Source organism: Gorilla gorilla, chromosome 3 (genome assembly GCF_029281585.2).
Source record: "Gorilla gorilla gorilla isolate KB3781 chromosome 3, NHGRI_mGorGor1-v2.1_pri, whole genome shotgun sequence".
Lineage (NCBI taxonomy): Eukaryota > Metazoa > Chordata > Mammalia > Primates > Hominidae > Gorilla > Gorilla gorilla.
Genome location: NC_073227.2, coordinates 160,515,224 through 160,533,821, shown reverse-complemented (window position 1 = coordinate 160,533,821; position 18,598 = coordinate 160,515,224). Strand labels below are relative to the sequence as shown.

The following is an 18,598-nucleotide window of genomic DNA, read 5'->3' as shown; positions in this document are numbered from 1 at the left end:
CCCAGGAAGACACGGGTAAAAAGTGGTTTGATGTATCGTCGTCACCCCATTTGCCTCTCTCTTTCTTTTCCCAGTGGAGAGGAGGCTGGGAAAGCAACACTTCTTCACTCCTTACCACTTCCCCAGCTGTGCGGGCTGGTCACACAGGACAAGCATATCTCGAAGTGCACAAAGATAAACAGGGCCATCCCAGACCAACCCTCTCAAAAAATCAAGCTGAAGAAAACTTTATCTTCCCTTGGGCCTCATTTTCTTTCCAACTCTCTCCTCCTTATCAAAACTGGAAAGTATCAAATATACTGAGACAGAAAAAACAAACTACATATCTGCATTTTTGCTGATTGGCTGTTTATATGTCAGTGTGAATTCATTTGTTAAAGTGTAAAGCCAATCAGCCATTTGTCCCTAAAGGTGCCAAGAAACAGCTTTATTTCACTGGAAGGAAGGGCTTGGAAAACAGGTAGCAAATATTTGGGGGAAAAGGGAAGACCCTGAAATATATAGGCCCCTGCAAGGGTTAGTCCTGAAGTAAACTTTTTGGTAGCACAAAGGTTCCTGGCATTTTTTAGTATAAGATCTTTTTATTAACATCAAAAATATTTCCTAGCTGTCTTTGTGTATTTATAGAGAAAATACACAAAGGCAAAACATTTTATTAATTTCAGCTACAGCATTTACACATAAAAAATAGAACGCAGTACACTTATGAGAGACACACTATATAGGTCTACAGGCTGTTCTTAGGTGCACACTTAACACCATGAAGACACTGCCTGGGAGAAGCCTGAGCTAGTAGGAACACTGAATTGAGAATCAAAATCAGCGTTCTGCTTACTCATGTAACCAAATACCACCTGTACCCCGATAACTTATGGAAAATTTTTTTTTAATTTTAAGTTAAATTTTTTAAAAAAGTAAAGACAAGCTGTTACAAAAAAAAAAATAGCGTTCAGTTCTGCTAGTTCTGTGTCTTCCATTCATTGATTGTGTGACCTAAGCTACTGCACGAACAAACCAGAGCTTCTTGGATGATTGTTTCTAGGGTAAGAGGAGTAGCGTTTTGGTTTGGTTTGGCTTTTGTTTGCTTTGCTAGTTTGTTTTGTTTGGAGGGAAGAAGAGCAACTGAAGATGCAGTTGAAGTCAGTCATAGTAGAGAGGGAAGCCTGCATGGTTCTACAGCACACCACAGAAGGAAGGGAGGAACACAAGCCCAAGCCATAGGGAATCAAATCCAGGACGGTCTCTCTAGGAGAGACAGAGAGAAACTTCACCTATTTGCTTTGAGAAAAAACTGCCAATATGTTTAACGGTATCTGCATTGGAAAGGCAATAAAGTAAAAAGAAGAAAAATATTAAAATCCAATTTGGATTTAAAAATTTTTAAATGACAGAGTTATTCACATTTGCTTCTTGCTATTTAGGTCTCATAATAGTGCTTCACAAAATGACTGTGAATGTCCTTATATGTGTGCCCATTTAATCTGTGTCAACTCCTCCATGTTCACATTAATTACTTGAAACTTTAATGAGGTAGAAGGAATTTCTGCAGAATGTTCAGACCATACTTGCCACTGCTAGGTAGTCTTGGTAGAAAAAAGAGGAAAGGAAGTGTCTAGAAATTGAATCTGGGCCACACACCTTTTCTTCCCATTCACTGTTTTCCCCTAATAATCTACACTGTCCAGCTCAGAGCATAAACTTTGCCTTTGAGCACATCCTCCATGTAGTCACCTGGGCTGTGTGGAATTAGGTCTTTACCACTTGACCTCCTCTTCCCTAAGGACCAGTCCTTAAAAGTTGCCATCATTCGACTAGCTGACATATAATTATAGAATCAAGAGACCCAATCCAACACCCCATGTTTAAATTATCCCAGACATAGAAGACTCAATTCTTTTTTTTTTTTTTTTTTTTTTTTTGAGAAAGAGTCTCACTCTGTCGCCCAGGCTGGAAAGCAGTGGCGTGACCTCGGCTCACTGCAACCTCCGCCTCCCGGGTTCAAGCAATTCTCTGCCTTAGCTTCCTGAGTAGCTGGGATTACAGGTGCCCACCACCATGTCTGGCTAATTTTTTTTTTTTTTTTTTTTTTAGTAGAGACAGGGTTTCACCATCTTGGCCAAGCTGGTCTCGAACTGACCTCGTGATCCACCCAAAGTACTGGGCCTCCCAAAGTACTGGGATTACAGGCGTGAGATACCGCGCCCGGCCGACTCAATTCTATTTTTAAAAATATTAGGAGATTACATAGCTTTGGTCAGTGTAAAACATTCCCAGTTCTCACCATCAACAACTCTGGCCAGGAGGATTTTTCTTTCTGACATATATCTAAGCTCTCAAATGTTGCAACTCGTTAGAATTCCATCAAATATCAGATCTGTTGATTAACAAATTCCTGCAGTTTTCTGTAAATGTCCCTCCTACTTGCAAAGAAGACGTCCATTTTGGCCAAGTAGACAGTAAGAAATAAGGATTAACAGGTGAGGTCAGCATGTGTCTCGTGTTCCAGACTTTAGGTGAGCTCAGCCTAAGGGCTTATTCCCTTTCCTTGGAGGAACACAGGATGTTAGTTGAAAATCCAGTCTATATGCAATAGTCAGTCCCATCCGAAACAGACTGGACTTGGCCTTGGACTTCCCAGAGCCATGCTCTCTTACCGTCCCTTGTGGCCTCTCTCATTCTACTCAGGTAAGGTCGGGTTTGAAGCTACTTTTATGGAAATGCAATGCGTGCCACTCAAAAACCCTCCAGTCCATAAGCTGGGACTTCTCCCCCGTTCCCTTTTTCCAGGGGCTTCCCTTCAAACAGCAGTGAGTCTCTATGGGGAATCCCTGCATCTCTCTCTCTCTTGTCTTCCCAGGAGCAGCATCCAGTTGGACTTCCCCGAACCACAGGCCCCATGCAGTCCTCCGTGCCCCCAGGCTCAGGTGGCATGGTTTCAGGAGCCAGTCCCGCAGGCCCCGGCTTCCTGGGCAGCCAGCCCCAAGCAGCCATCATGAAGCAGATGCTCATTGATCAGCGGGCCCAGTTGATAGAGCAGCAGAAGCAACAGTTCCTGCGGGAGCAAAGGCAGCAGCAGCAGCAGCAGCAGCAGATTTTGGCGGAACAGGTAACATGCCCCTTGGCATGATTCATTCATTCATTCAGCAAGCACTTATTCAGCACCTGCCTGCTGCCTGTGAGGAAGTGGCAGTTCACATCGTCCGTCAAGATGCTCACGGTCTAGCATTTCCCAGGATCACAAGAGAACCTGAAGAATTTAGACCTTTCAATTAGTTAGGGTTTTTCCTATAATGAATTAATTTGTTCTTGAAAGACAGGCTCCAGCCATCAATTTGAAGGCCTGTGTGCCAGAGACATTTCTTTGATTCAAGTCTGACTCCTTTCCTTCTGATTTCTGGTACAGGGGTCTGTGTAATCAGCACATGGTGGGGACTGTCTCACATGCTCCATAAGCCATAATATTTCTAGCTTGAAGAAAAAAATAATAATTCAGAGAACTCTGTTTCTTAGAGGAAATTGACAGGAGGAGGAATTGAGAAGAATTCTATAGAATGGGTAATGAACAATGGATCGGGAACAATAGCAGAATAATAAGGCCTGCAGAACTACCTGGAAACCTGAACTCTGGGTCACACACAGGGTGCAAACTTAAGAAAACTCCCCACAGCTTTTAAAACAGCTCAGGAAATCTGTGAGTTAAAGGAAAGCCTAACACAAATACAGCTTTACCTTAGGCATCTTTGTCCACCCTCGCCCTATAATTCCTCAGCTTTGTGAGAAAGCCTTCCCTGCAGACTGCTACTGTAGGTTTCAATTTGTTTTGTTTTTAGAGATGCCCATACCTGACTTAGCATTATCCTAGGGAAAGGCCTGAGGCTGTCCACAAGAGATCCCCAGGCGGCTTCTGTAGGGGTCTGCACAGAGAATCTTGCACAGCAGGCTCTTTCTTATAGGAGGTGTGAGGTTGTCATATAAAGCTGAAGGCCCAACATAAGTCTGCCTCACAGTTATCCTTCTAGAATATTCCTGATAGGGTCAGAATTTTATGAATTTTTTCTTAAAGAAATAGAGACGGGGTCGCACTATGTTGACCAGGCTGGTCTCGAACTTCTGGCCTCAAGCGATCCTCCCATCTCAGCCTCCCAAAGTGCTAGGATTACAGATGTGAGCCACCATGCCCTGCCAGAATTTTGCAAATTTACTAAGCATCCACCACCGTGTATCCTGTGTAGGACACGGGCCCATGGAGGTCCCTATTAACCAAGAATAGCAGTTCAAAGTAACACCAGGCATCCCCCAAAGAGAAAAATTGTACTGCTGAGCACAGTTCACTTATGTTCCCTTTTTTTTTTTTTTTTTTTTTTGCTTTTGTTCCTGAACAGCCGTGTAATTATCTCCCTTTTTACCAAGGTCAGTCAGCCGCCTGGCAGCTATTGTACAAACAAACCTCTATCCCTCTCACCTACATAAGGTGTGCGACAAGGAGCCATGCTAATCTGTCTCAGGCAGTGACAAATGGAGCTGCTGAGGGCAGCTGGGCTCTGTAAATCCTCTCCTCAGCCAATCCCAGGAAATCTCAGGTGTGCCTGATGTTTTGAGTGATGGCTTTTGATATGTGTGCTGTGACCAAAGACACAAAGAAGGCCCAGGGCAAGCAGGCAGAGCTCAGCTGTGCAGCCCAAGGGTGTTCCCACACGGTGAGGCCAGCCCAACCCTGGGGAGCACAGGGTGTGGGAAGAGTGTGAGAAGAGACACGTCAAGATGATGCCCCCAGACAAGGAGGTGAGAGGTCAGGGGAGACCCCTCAGAATCCAGAGCATGGAGAGAGCTGGGGCTTCTTGGGAAAGACAAGGGAAATGGGAAGCCGTGACCTGCGGATCATTCCGTAGCAACTGTGTATACCAAAAGATGATGAGGGATGAGGGGAGGATCACTTTCCTCAGGGCCAGGATTTGTCCATTCTTTTGCATGTGATGTGATTTTGGAAAAACCACTAACTTCCCTCTTCATCTGCCAGATTAGGTTTTAATAATTTCCCAGCCCACCTCATGTAGCTGCTTTAAGGATCACATAAGATCATGTGTATAAAATGTTTTGGAAGCTGTATGTGCTGCACACATGTATGTGGGGGCCTGTCACGTGGCCCTGGTGTCAGCGAATGTCATGTGAGAGCTGCAGCCACATGGCCCAGCCAGGTCAGTGGAGCGTCTTGCCTGTACCTGAGGAGGCTGCAGATTTAGTGCAGGTTGTCCAAGTGCAGGTCTACAAGGAGTAAGTGCTCAACTTTTTTTTTTGTTTTGTTTTGAGACAGGGTCTCACTTTGTCACCCAGGCTGGAGTGCAGTGGTGTGATCTCGGCTCACTACAACCTCTGCCTGACGAGCTCAAGCAATCTTCCCACCTCAGCCTCCAGAATAGCTGGGACCACAGGCAAACACCATCACGCCTGGCTAATTTTTGTATTTTAGTAGAGATGGGGTTTCACCATGTTGGCCAGGCTGGTCTCGAACTCCTGGGCTCAAGCAATCTGCCTGCCTCGGCCTCCCAAAGTGCCGGGGTTACAGATGTGAGCCACGGCACCCAGCCAGCTCTCAGTTTTTCGTTTTGAGAGTGAATACTGCCAGATCAACACCAATCTTGGTTGCTGCAGCATTGAAAGTGTCCTCACACTTTGGATTTTGGAAACAGATTTTGGGTTTCCTGAAAGGACATGTGAGGGAAAACAGAAGGATTTGGGATCTTACATATTTTGGGAAACTTTAAAATGATTCTCAGTAGACTTGGCAATCAGAGCAGAGCAGGTTGAAAGTAGGCGTGAATTCACATTTAATGCCGTATTCTCCAGAAGTGCAAAGCACATAACCTCTCATCCATTCACAAAGGTTAGACAGAACTTAGAAACATTCTAGATCATGAAGTCCCATCATTTTACAAATGAGGAACTGAGGTTATGTGGGGAAGCTGAGCTTTTGTGATTTATATGAGATCACAGAGCTAGAGAGAGAGACAGAGCCAGGATGGAACTGAGGACTCCTGATTCCTGACTCCAGGATACACCCTCAGTCCCCAACAGGCTGCCAGGGGCTCATTCCTAGTCGTAAGTGGGACAGTTAAATTCTTATATGGGAAGTTTGACTGAGGAGAAGCTGTTAAATGCTCAGCTTACTCTCAGTAATGCCCTTCTATTGCTGCCTAAAAGATTTGTGTGGTTTCTTGTCTACACTTTAATGGTCTACACAATCAATTAATTTCAACAGTTTTCTGTAGAACATTATGGTAGGCACCATGGGATGGGGTCAACGAGTCAGAGGCTGTTTTTTTCTTTGGTTGCCAGAATATTGGCTGGCCTTGTAGAGAAAGAGAAAAAGAAAAGAAAGTTATAGAGCAGCCCAGGAACAAACACAAGAGAAAAAATTGAAATAAACACAGGCGTTAAGAGGTGGTCAGTGTGTGTTATTTTTATAATGAACACTCTAAAGAACAGGGACCTTGTTGTATATTCTTTATAGCCCTTGCAGATGAAAGGTACTTAATGAATATTCAGCAGCTGCAGGGAGCAGGTTAAACAACATCCCCAAGGTCACGCAAGCTACTTGACGGCAGACCTAGAACTGAAACCTCTTTCTCTGCTCTTTCTACATCACTCTTATTTTCTTTCCCTTTGCACATACAGCATGATAATGATAATAGCCTTCCCAGTATATTGGTAGCAACACTAGCAGTGCAGCATCCCCGTGAGTGGAAGAAGAAAGACTAATATGCAGGCCTCCTGGTTTGCTGGTATATGTGGAATCCCACATGGTTTCCTCAAAGCAGTAAATGCTGAATAGTTTACATGTAGAGATGTATTTTACAGGCAGTGTGGCTTCATGGGAATAAGATTAGCCTTTTTTGTATAACTCCTGAGGATGTCATCTTCCTATGCCCAAAGCATCCACTTAGGTCATTAAAAAGCAGTTGCTTGTCCCTTTCAACTCAGTCCCCACAGCGCTAAGGAAAGCATGCAGGCTGATGTTGGGCAGTCCACGTCAAAACCCCTTCCCTCAGCACGCATTCTTCATGAGCCAGCAAGTCCACACATCAGAAATACATACAGATGTTCACCAAAGGCATGTACAGGAATGTTCATAGCAGTCACATTTGAAACACAAAAACTAGAAACACCAAAGGTGACATCACTAGTAGAATGGGTAAATAAATTATGGTATATTCATATGATGGAATACTATCCAACAGTGAGAATGAACAAGCAACAAGAATTCACATCCACGTGGATGAATCTCACAAATACAGTGGTGAATGCAAGAAGCCAGACACAAAAGCAGCATCATGTGAATCCTTTTCTGTAAAGTACAAAAGCAGACATAACTGATCTATGTTGTTAAAAGTTAGGACAGTGATGCCCATGGGTCAAGGGAGAGTGATGACTGGAAGGGGCACAAGGGGCTCCTGGCAGCATTCTGTTTCTTGATGTGGGGGCTGGTGGCCCTGAGTGTGTTCGTTTTGTGAAAACCTACCTGACTCTATCCTTAGACTTTGTGCACTTGCCTGTATGCATATGATTCTTCAACACAAAGTTTAGTTTTGGGGAAAACACTACCTTCCTCGGAACTGCTGGGATATTGAATTGTGTGCTTGCTCCCTATCTTACCTCTCCACCCCTCTTGTGTTCTGTTGTTCTAGCAGTTGCAGCAATCACATCTACCCCGGCAGCACCTCCAGCCACAGCGGAATCCATACCCAGTGCAGCAGGTCAATCAGTTTCAAGGTGAGGCCAGTGCAACCTCTCTCATTTTATACCTTCCAGTGGTGAAGCGTAAGTGAATGTGTAGCCAGAGGCATTGCCTTACTGGCTGTATTTGTGTCCAGGAAATACTTAAAATATGTAACTACTGGTAGGTTGAGAGTACTAACCAATCAGAATGGATTCCTAGAGGCCTCCTGTTGTGCCAGGCATTAACCTTTTGGTCACTGAGTCACAGAGAGGTTCTAGAAGGCACAGGGAAGGGTCAGGGTAGCTGTCGGAGTTGGGACTAGAACAGCTGTTCTTTACCAAAGGTACATAGTATTGTAATAGTTTAACAACCAGTAAAGATATACTGGTGCCTGTTGGCTCCATATCAATTTTGTTTATGTTTAGATCGTCATCTTAGTGACTACAGGGGCAAAAATCTTGTGCCACATCTTTTTTGCTTATCCCAGCAGGTCACCTGACCAAAGCCCTTACCTCAAAAGCTGAAGTGGAAGAATCTGGCTTGCAACAACCACTAGTCTCTTTTGAATGTAGAAGACAAATAGGGCCTTGAGGCTGATTGAACTGATCCTGTAGCCATTTGCGGGAATCCTAAATCATGACCTAGTAGCAGTGGGCGCACTGTATGTCAGTGTTGGCACTCCTTTATAAATGTGGAAGGCCCGTTCAAATATCAAACCCTTCCATCTCTAATAGAGAGAGCCCTTGGCCGGGTGCGGTGGCTCACGCCTATAATCCTAGCACTTTGGGAGGCTGAGGTGGACGGATCACTTGAGGCCAGGAGTTCAAGACCAGCCTGGCCAACATAGCAAAACCCTGTCTCTACTAAAAATGCAAAAAATTAGCCAGGAGTGGTGGTGCATACCTGTAATCTCAGTTACTTAGGAGGTTGAGGCACAAGAATCGCTTGAACCCGGGAGGTGGAGGTTGCAGTGAGCTGAGATCACACCACTGTACTCCACCCTGGGCAACAGAGCGAGACTCTGTCTCAAAAAAAAAAAAAAGACCCTTGAGGGTCTTATATGGGGTGAAGAAAATAGCCTGAGGAGCCTTCCTAATCTTATCCACAGGAGTTTTCAGGGGGCTACAGGGGTCACCTAGCAGCAGAAATCCTAATCCCATCCTCTGCCCATTTTGTGGGATCTAGATCAATGTGTCCTAGCTTCTCAAAAGTTTCCTATTCCTTTAAGAGTCTGCAAAAAGCTATGAAGTCTCTTGCAGAGAAACATATAATATGTAAATATATACAAACTTTTATATATATATTATATATATATAATTTTATATATATATAAAATTATATATATATAATTTTATATATATAAATTATATATATAATTATATATATTATATATTATATATATTATATATATATATAATTATATATATATAATTTTATATTATATATATATATAATTATATATATATAATTTTATATATATATCCCTGAACTTTATCGATAGACTGGGTGAAAATTTTCTGATCTAAGGTAGCATTTTTAACTTTTCAGATTGCAACACACAAGGTTATTGGAAACAACTTAGTGGGTCACAACCAACATTTTTAAAATGAAATACAACAGAAATTAGCAGAGCGTATCAGAAACTTTTCTTTCTGTTTTAAACCCACATGTATATATCCTAGATCATGAACTGTGAGCTGTAGTTTACAGTCTGAAAGCCATTGATATTTACTGACAGATCACATTGAAGATCACTTGTAAAAATACTGGGTCTTGAGTAGCTACCACTCCCTTCCACCTCTGGGATGCTTATATCACATTAGATCCTTTGGCCTTGACACAGGGAAGGACAAAAGGAATTGAGTTATCCACAGGTGTTCTGTGCACTAAATCAGTGCCAGTGGTTTCTGAAGAATTATGTTTCTAATTTTGCCATGGGTAGCTTCGGAAGAGTGGGGACTAGTCATCATTACATAGTTGTTGTTGCAGGTACAGAGCCCTCCTTTGTATCTGTAGTTCTCAAACTTTAGCCTGCACTGAAAGCACCAACAGAGCTTGTTAAAACATACACAGTGTTGCTGATTCAGTAAATCTGAAGCGGGGCTTGAGAATCTGCATTTTTTACAAGTTCCCAGGAGTCACTGATTTTGCTAGCTAGGGAACCACGCTTGAGAGCTGCTGCATTATATTATGAACTAATTAAAAACATAAAAGCTGATAAACCCAGCATAATGTCTCTTGAGTTTTCCAGGTTCATAACTCATGTATTATTTGTGGGGGAAAAGGGGAATTATTTAATAATTCCCCTGTGTTACAGAACATAGACACATATGAGCTATTCTGAATGTTTTGGGTCCAGTTAAAAACTTCTATTCCAGGCAGGTACAGTAGCTCACTCCTGTAATCCCAGCACTTTGGGAGGCCGAGGCGGGCAGTTCACCTGAGGTCAGGAGTTCGAGACCAGCCTGACCAACATGGAGAAACCCCGTCTCTACTAAAAATACAAAAAATTAGCCAGGCGTAGTGGCGCATGCCTGTAATCCCAGCTACTCCGGAGGCTGGGGCAGGAGAATTGCTTGAACTCAGGAGGCAGAGGTTGTGGTGAGCCAAGATCATGCCTTTGCACTCCAGCCTGGGCAACAAGAGCAAAACTGTGTCTCAGAAAAAAGAAACAAAAAAAACCAGAGACAAAAATTAAAGTCACCTGAAATCCCACCATCCAGAGATGATCAATCCTATTCTTTTGTTTCTATATAAATAGACACCCACAAAAATTGGGATTGTACTGTACATGGGTTTTTGTAGCTGACTTTTCCGCTTAACAGATCCTGATGTAATTCTTGTTTATACTTCAGAAGCAAATTATTTCGCACTCATATAGATATGATATCATCTTCAACCAATAAGATACTATTTTCTTTGGAGGTGAGAGAGAATTCACCTTTGGGGCTAAATTAGAAAGAAATGGCTGATCACTTTGTATTTTCTGTTCGTGACGTGGAACACAGTTCAGCAGAGAATACTATCAGTAAAGCCAGTGTGACATTTTAGGGTCCTTGAACTGATTGGTTTGAGATATATCATTTGTTTTACTATCTTCAGTATTTTCATGTGTTTACAGACACCCTAGATAGCAGGATGTTATGCATCTGGGAAAATAGCAAACTGAAAAATAAGAAATATCATTCTTGGAGAGAAGTTTTGTTAGGTGTAACTTGCATGAGAATCTATCCCATACTCTCACCATTATACATTTCAAAGGTCTTAATGACTGTCTTTCCCTCATTAGGTTCTGGATCTCTGGGCAATGTTACATGACTATGGGGAAATACTTATTTTTTTCACAAATACAGGCTTCTTGTGAGTGAAAATAGAACATAGACTTTTTTAGGAAAAAGTTGGATACTATCATCTCTATTTGAATATACAAGATTTTCTTGGACATTGTGATGTTAACCAGCAGACAAGAAAATTAGATTACGGTGTCTCACAATAATATCTGGTTTAGACCAAAAAAAGAAAAAGAAAACATAATCTGTTGTTTAACACATGTAGTAATCACGTAAAGACAAGTTAATTCCTTGGACACATCTGAATTTTTTTCCTTTGTATATTTAAAATCACGGAAGGCATAAAACTAGATTAATAAAAATCTTTTTATTTCTCTTAGGTGAAAAAGAATGTGGCGATTGCTGATTTTCAAATGCCTTTTAAAAATAAGAATTACATCAAGATAGTGCAGTCATTTACACTAAATAAAAAATAAAGGTTGGCTGGGATTAATGTATCACTGCCTATTAAAAAGCATTGTAACGTTTCTGCCCTCTAAAGAAAGGAACCTATTTCTCATTCACAAAATTATTCCAGACAGTATCCAGTCCTTTACTATATCCATTATAAATATACCCCAAAATGGCCAAATTATAGATGTCCTTTCATCTATTTCTAGCAGCCCATCAGACTGTTTATATAATTTGGGTCTATCCAATCAATCTCTGACTCAGCAATATTTTTCCCTTAAACTTTTTTTATAAACAACTCAATAACCCATTTCACTACAGTTGATCTTATTGGCCATGCAGCCGATAAAAATTTAGTCATTAAGGTCACAAAACTTCATGACAATATTACAAGTTGCAGTATATACTACCTTCCAGTGTTTTACTAGGAACTTTTGATTTTTCAAAAAATCACTTAGATATAATGAAGCTTAAAAAAAATATGAAAACATTTCTAGGGATTTCCCCCAGATCTTTCAGGTTTCCTGATAGAAATCGTTTCATTTTTCAATGCAGTATGATATTGATCTCAAGCCACAAAAACTTGAGACATAATCAAAATCCCAGTAATTTTCTTTCTTAAAGAAAGGAAGAAAATATGGAGACATATTTGCAGCCCAGAAGTCAATAGCCACATCAGGAAGACAAAAACATGCTTCAGTTATCTACCAGGGTGCCAGGTTTAACAAGGTTAGACTATTCTCATCTGGTTTCTCATCACAGTTCCAGGTGGGATCAAATTTGTTTAGAATATTGACTGGCTCCCATGCTGCACCTTCTTTAAATGTCCAGGAAAAAAACTATTTTTCTTCTTCTCATAGACTCAATCATTAGCAGGGACATAGAAAAATCCATTTTTGTGCACCTCCTAGACCTTTGCAACATTGGTGTTCTACTGGCGACATTTCCATTCTCTTGGCTGTTTGGAAATTTCCTGGTAACATGTAAAGAAGGACTCACTCAAATGCCTAATTAAGGTTGAATGACTTGGTATGGACACTCTGGCCACCTTTTAAACAGCGTTATTAAAATTGTGTTAGCAATTTGCTGAGAGAAATAGTCGTTGCCAATTTGAAGGAATGGACTTTGCTGTAGAAATGCCTAAAGTTTATGGCCAAGTCGCACGTAGCAGGATGATTTCTTTTTCTAGCTCAGGAAGCTGGCCAGTTTGCAATGACATGTTATGATTCAGAGAATCTGGAGCATGTTGAAATCTACAGAGTGGATCCAAAAAACGTCCTATCTGTCAAAATAGCTGCTTAGCAGAAGCAGTGGCCTTTAACCTCTCAAATCCTACTCAAGTCTTAAGGGAAATTAGTCTAATGGTCTTTATTGATAGTATTCTCTACTGAACCATGTTCCACTTCACAAATAGAAAATACAAAGTGATCAGCCATTTCTTTCTAATTTAGCCCCAGAGGTGAATTCTCTCTCACCTCCAAAGAAAATAGTATCTTATTGGTTGAGGATGATGTCATACCTATAAGAGTACAAAATAATTTGCTTCTGAAGTATAAACAAGAATTACATCAGGATCTGTTTAGTGGAAAAGTCAGCTACAAAAACACATGCACAGTACGACCCCAATTTTTGTGGGTGTCTATTTATATACAAATAAAAGAATAGGAATGATCATCTCTGGATAGTGGGATTTCAGGTGACTTTAATTTTTGTCTCTGTGTTTTTTAATACTTTCAAAATTTTCACAATCAGCATATGTTATAATCAGAAAAATAATCATTTTTATTACAGATTTATTATCAGAGTAGATCCTTTCATATAAAGGAATTTTGTCATTCCCAAAGAAAATTCCAACATCTTGTTGCAGTATATTGCTTATGGAGAAGAGTGAGTGGTATGTGTCCTCTTTTTCACTGCAGGTTCTCCCCAGGATATAGCAGCCGTAAGAAGCCAAGCAGCCCTCCAGAGCATGCGAACGTCACGGCTGATGGCACAGAACGCAGGCATGATGGGAATAGGACCCTCCCAGAACCCTGGGACGATGGCCACCGCAGCTGCGCAGTCGGAGATGGGACTGGCCCCTTATAGCACCACGCCTACCAGCCAACCAGGAATGTACAATATGAGCACAGGCATGACCCAAATGTTGCAGCATCCAAACCAAAGTGGCATGAGCATCACACATAACCAAGCCCAGGGACCAAGGCAACCTGCCTCTGGGCAGGGGGTTGGAATGGTGAGTGGCTTTGGTCAGAGCATGCTGGTGAACTCAGCCATTACCCAGCAACATCCACAGATGAAAGGGCCAGTAGGCCAGGCCTTGCCTAGGCCCCAAGCCCCTCCAAGGCTGCAGAGCCTTATGGGAACAGTCCAGCAAGGAGCACAAAGCTGGCAACAGAGGAGCTTGCAGGGCATGCCTGGGAGGACTAGTGGAGAATTGGGACCATTCAACAATGGCGCCAGCTACCCTCTTCAAGCTGGGCAGCCGAGACTGACCAAGCAGCACTTCCCACAGGGACTGAGCCAGTCAGTCGTGGATGCTAACACGGGCACAGTGAGGACCCTCAACCCAGCTGCCATGGGTCGGCAGATGATGCCATCGCTCCCGGGGCAGCAAGGCACCAGCCAGGCGAGGCCAATGGTCATGTCTGGCCTGAGCCAGGGAGTCCCGGGCATGCCAGCGTTCAGCCAGCCCCCAGCACAGCAGCAGATACCCAGTGGCAGCTTTGCTCCAAGCAGCCAGAGCCAAGCCTATGAGCGGAATGCCCCTCAGGACGTGTCATACAATTACAGTGGCGACGGAGCTGGGGGTTCCTTCCCTGGCCTCCCGGACGGTGCAGACCTTGTGGACTCCATCATCAAAGGCGGGCCAGGGGACGAGTGGATGCAGGAGCTTGATGAATTGTTTGGTAACCCCTAATCAAGAGAGGCCCCAAGATCCACAACTCGAGTGGTTAAAGCTTAAAAAGTGAAAAAGAAACAGGATGTTGACCCATCCTTGTTTTTTGTTTTTTTGACCCACGTAAACTGAGCAAAACTGCAGCTGGCTGACAATGGAAGATCCAGGTGCCAATCCACAGCCCCACCAGGCCTCATTTCACCTGATTTTCACACAGCAATCGAGATGAGACGCCATGCAGATCCCGGCTGCGAGAGAGGGAGACACCCGGAGGAGCAGGTGGGAAGATGAAGCCGGCCAGAGCCCCTCTGCCCAGCACGCCCTGTGATCGCCTGGCCCAGCAGGAGCTGCTTCAGCCAAGAGGGACTATTACCCAAGAGAGGTATCCTCAGCCCCTCCTGCCCCAGGTCGGGAGACAGCAGCTTTGGAGATACAAAAGAGACAGAGCCTCAGCCAGGGAGAGTCCCCCAGAAGAGGCTGGGTGGTTGCACAGGCCAGGTGCACAGGTTGGAAATGCACTGAACTCTGGGTGCCGAGAGATGTAAGGCTTTGAGACATGCTACTGAATTTGGAGGGCAGGCACGAAGAACAGTGAGATTGTCAAAAGGAGACAACAACAGATCCTACAGGACTGTCTGTCTCTTGCCCCATGATGACCCTCAGGAATCGCAAAGGCTCTGCTGTCACAAGGAGAGCTGAGTTTGGAGCAGGGTCCATCCGGCAGTCCTGGGACGGCTTCCCTCTGCTGGTGCCCCTGGTGGCAGTCCTTCCAGGTGGGGCTGGAGCCTTCTGGCGCCCAATACAAAACCCATACATCCAGGTGGGTCACATCTACTTCTGGCAGCCGCAGGGCAGGGAAACCCCTACTGGACCCTGTGTGTCTGCCAGCCTGGAGCCTTTGTCTCCAGCCCTGCCTTTATTCCTCCTTGCCTCCACACCAGCCTCCCCTTGCTTCTCCTTACAGACTATCCAAGAAGTGAAGCTTATGTCTTTAGGGAGCCTTGGGCAGAGTCCACATAAATGCAGGAAGAACTTAGACAATGCCTGAAATGCAAAGGCGACACTGGAGTCTTCTTTCTCTAACGTGTAGAGTTGAATGAATATCTGCCTGGAACCAAGAGGGCTGCTGTGATATTTGGGAGTCGGTTTTTTGTGAGCCACATCCGATATTTCTGATATCCCCAGGAAGGAGTGGCCTGGAGGTCACTGGTTCAGGCTCCCTTTGGGCGAAATCCTGGGAGCGATGCTCTAAAATCCACCTTTCCCATCATCCCTACTCATCAGAAAGACAAATATAAAATCCCAGAGAGGTGGAGGAGCTAAAAAAGCAATTGCTCCACCTTACAAATTTGGATAGAAAGGAGAAGATGTAGTTTATTTCATATGGGCAAAGTAGTCCTCTTCCAAAGTCCTGTACAGTTGTTCTCTGTCATTGACGCACATCTGTCCTAAGCGAAATCTGTTAGAAGGAATCAACAAGGCTCCTTGCCTCCCCTCCCAGTCCCCCTTTTGGAGGCCTTGTGGCTTCAGTGTCGTCCTAAGTGAGAGTGGCGTGTGCTTTTTTCCTGTCCCCTCCTCCCTTCGTGTCCTAGATGCTGGCTGCCTTCTGTGCACTCCCAGGCAGCTCACTACGGAAGAGTCGGAGCCTGTGGGGTTGGACTGGCCACACTCAGTCCTGAGAAGGCGAGTTGCCATGGAAAGCTGGGGGCAGAGGGGTTTGGAGAGGAGGCGGCAGGCAAACATTGCCTTTGACTTGCTCTCCGTGTACCCGGGGTTGTAGAGCTGCTCAGGAAGGGGCAGGATGTAAGGCCAGAGGTGCCTGGTGGGTGAGAAGCCCAGGCAGGGGCTGGGCGCCCTCTCCGAAGAGGTGGCAGCAGGGTGACCCTGAACTCCCCAAATGGGGAGTGATGCCACTGGGGAAACTGAGTGGATCAAAGAGATGAAACCAAAAAGAAGTAAACAAATGAGAAGACACAGAAAACATAATTACCTTTTCCTGAAAGGTACAGGAAATAAATATATAAGCAATGATGAGAAACTGGAGGTGGCTAATGGAAGTGGGATGGGGTGGGGGCTCCATTATCTTTTAAAAGCTTCCTCCAAATGCTCAGTACTGGGACCAACTAATAATAGGTAGATTTTAATACGGTGGTTTTGTTTTGGTTTTGTTTTTACTACGGTGCTGATGTATATGTAATGTCTAAAAAAAGTTATTTGTACATAAGTTTTTACAATACTGCAGATATCACTGGGTCTACTATCTGTAAAAAATATACATATAAATATATATATACTGTTTGTTTAAAATAGAGTATTTTTATTTCATTCCTTAACTCATCATCACAGCAGTGGTATTGCACTTCAGATGACATCTAATTACTAATTTGTACTGTATGACCTCTGGCAACTTGCTCCATTTTATTCAGATTTTTCTAGTTTTCTGTTTTTACTTTGTACATTGAGCATTGCTTATTTCCTTTTAAGAAATGTACAGAACGCTGAAATGTAGAAATGAAGTGATGTTGACATACCACTTTTAAAGAAAACAAAAACAAAAATAAAAGATTATCTGAATCAATCCAAAGTATAGTTTATTTTAAGATCCTCACTGGATCTCCAATCTTAATTAAGCAGACATATTATTCCTGGGTTTTAATTGATTAACTGCGGTTCTTTTCTCAAAATTTTGATATCATTCTTTAAACATTTATTTAATGGGAGAGATCAATCATTCCCAGCCTTTGCATTCAACTGCACAACTGATACTTTCTGAATTTACTGCCGCACTCTGAAGGATGTGGCAAAGGGAAGGGAGGAAAGTCAACTTTGCATGGAACATAGTGCAATCCATTTGTAGATTCAGTACCATAACAATTCCATTTCCAACTAGTTCATCTGGAGGTAGGGAGGCTCCACTGGAAAAATAAATATTTTTGTCAAAAAAAGAAAAATCGGAATATATTGAGGGGAAGTAATAAAGGTTCTTGTTCCACTGTAGTGAGCACTGTCAGTAAACAGCCTCCACCACCCCACTCCTACCAGGCCACTTCTTTGCATCTCAAACCATGGCCTGGCTTCACCTGCACCCACAGAATTGAAAGTGCTTAGAAGTTTATACCCCTCTGGATTGACTTTAGCCAGTGACTCACTGGTGCAGGAGTATAAAAGCCCAGTTAACTTGTCTGAACAAACTCAGATATAATTTTGCTCCAGAGCTCTACTGCAAGATCAGGCAAAGGCTGGGACTTGGTTTAAAGGTGCCCCCCAGACCAGGCACTGTAGCTCACACCTGTAATCCCACCCAGCACTTTGGGAGGGCAAGGCAAGCGGATCACTTGAGCCCAGGAGTTTTGTCAGAGGCGTGTGAACCAGAGCAACTCCATGTTAAATAGGAGCTGGGTAAAATGAGACTGAAACCTACTGGGCTGCATTCCCAGACGGTTAAGGCATTCTAAGTCACAGGATGAGATAGGAGTTCAGCACAAAATACACGGCATAAAGACCTTGCTGATAAAACAGTTTGCAGTAAAGGAGCCAGCCTAAGCCCACCAAAACCAAAATAGCAACAAGGGTGACCTCTGGTCGTCCTCACTGCCACACTCCCACCAGTGCCATGACAGTTTACAAATGCCATGGCAAGGTCAGGAAGTTACCCTATATGGTCTAAAAAGGGGAGGCATGAATAATGCACCCCTTGTTTAGCATATCATCAAGAGATAACCATAAAAATGGACAACCAGCAGCCCTCGGGGCTGCTCTATGGAGTAGCCATTCTTTTATTCCTTTACTTTCTTAATAAACCTGCTTTCACTGTGCACTGCAGACTCACCCTGAATTCTTTCTTGCGTGAGAGCCAAGAACCCTCTCTTGGGGTCTGCATCAGGACCCCTTTCCTGTAACACATTTCTCTGTCCTGCAACATATTTCTGGCAACCACAGAAGGGACAATAGTGCAGAAACCTAGACCCAACAGCTACCTTTGGGTAAGTATTGGAGTCCTCTAACATATTTCTGGAGAACGATGGGACGATACTGGGGAGACACCCCCTAACCCAAAGGAAATAGACTGCAGCACTGATTGGAAGACTTTGGGTAAGTGGTGGGGTACCTGGGTAAAGAATGGGATTGGGTTAGAGGCCCAGCTTAGTGGAGTTAGAGTCTCTCCTAAGATAGAGGTGGTTAAAGGCTCCCCCTTAATAAAAGGCAAGGATGCTTGACCGACCTCTGGTTAGAGGCCCGACTTAG

The 18,598-nt window shown here is 43.6% G+C and overlaps 1 protein-coding gene across 2 annotated transcripts in view; it reads left to right on the top strand.

The window, feature by feature from the left end:
- MAML3 (mastermind like transcriptional coactivator 3) overlaps window positions 1–16,931 on the top strand; it is a 435,963-nt gene extending 419,032 nt beyond the window's left edge. The window contains exons 3-5 of one of the 2 annotated variants that reach the window (XM_031010178.3): window positions 2,858–3,106; window positions 7,686–7,767; window positions 13,374–16,931. In XM_031010178.3, coding sequence (XP_030866038.3) covers window positions 2,858–3,106; window positions 7,686–7,767; window positions 13,374–14,374 — 1,332 coding nt within the window. In that variant the 3' untranslated portion in view covers window positions 14,375–16,931. Of the gene's footprint in view, window positions 1–2,857; window positions 3,107–7,682; window positions 7,768–13,373 lie in introns of both variants that reach the window. The other variant, XM_031010177.3, reaches the window with a different exon arrangement.
- Window positions 16,932–18,598: the final 1,667 nt, after the last annotated feature.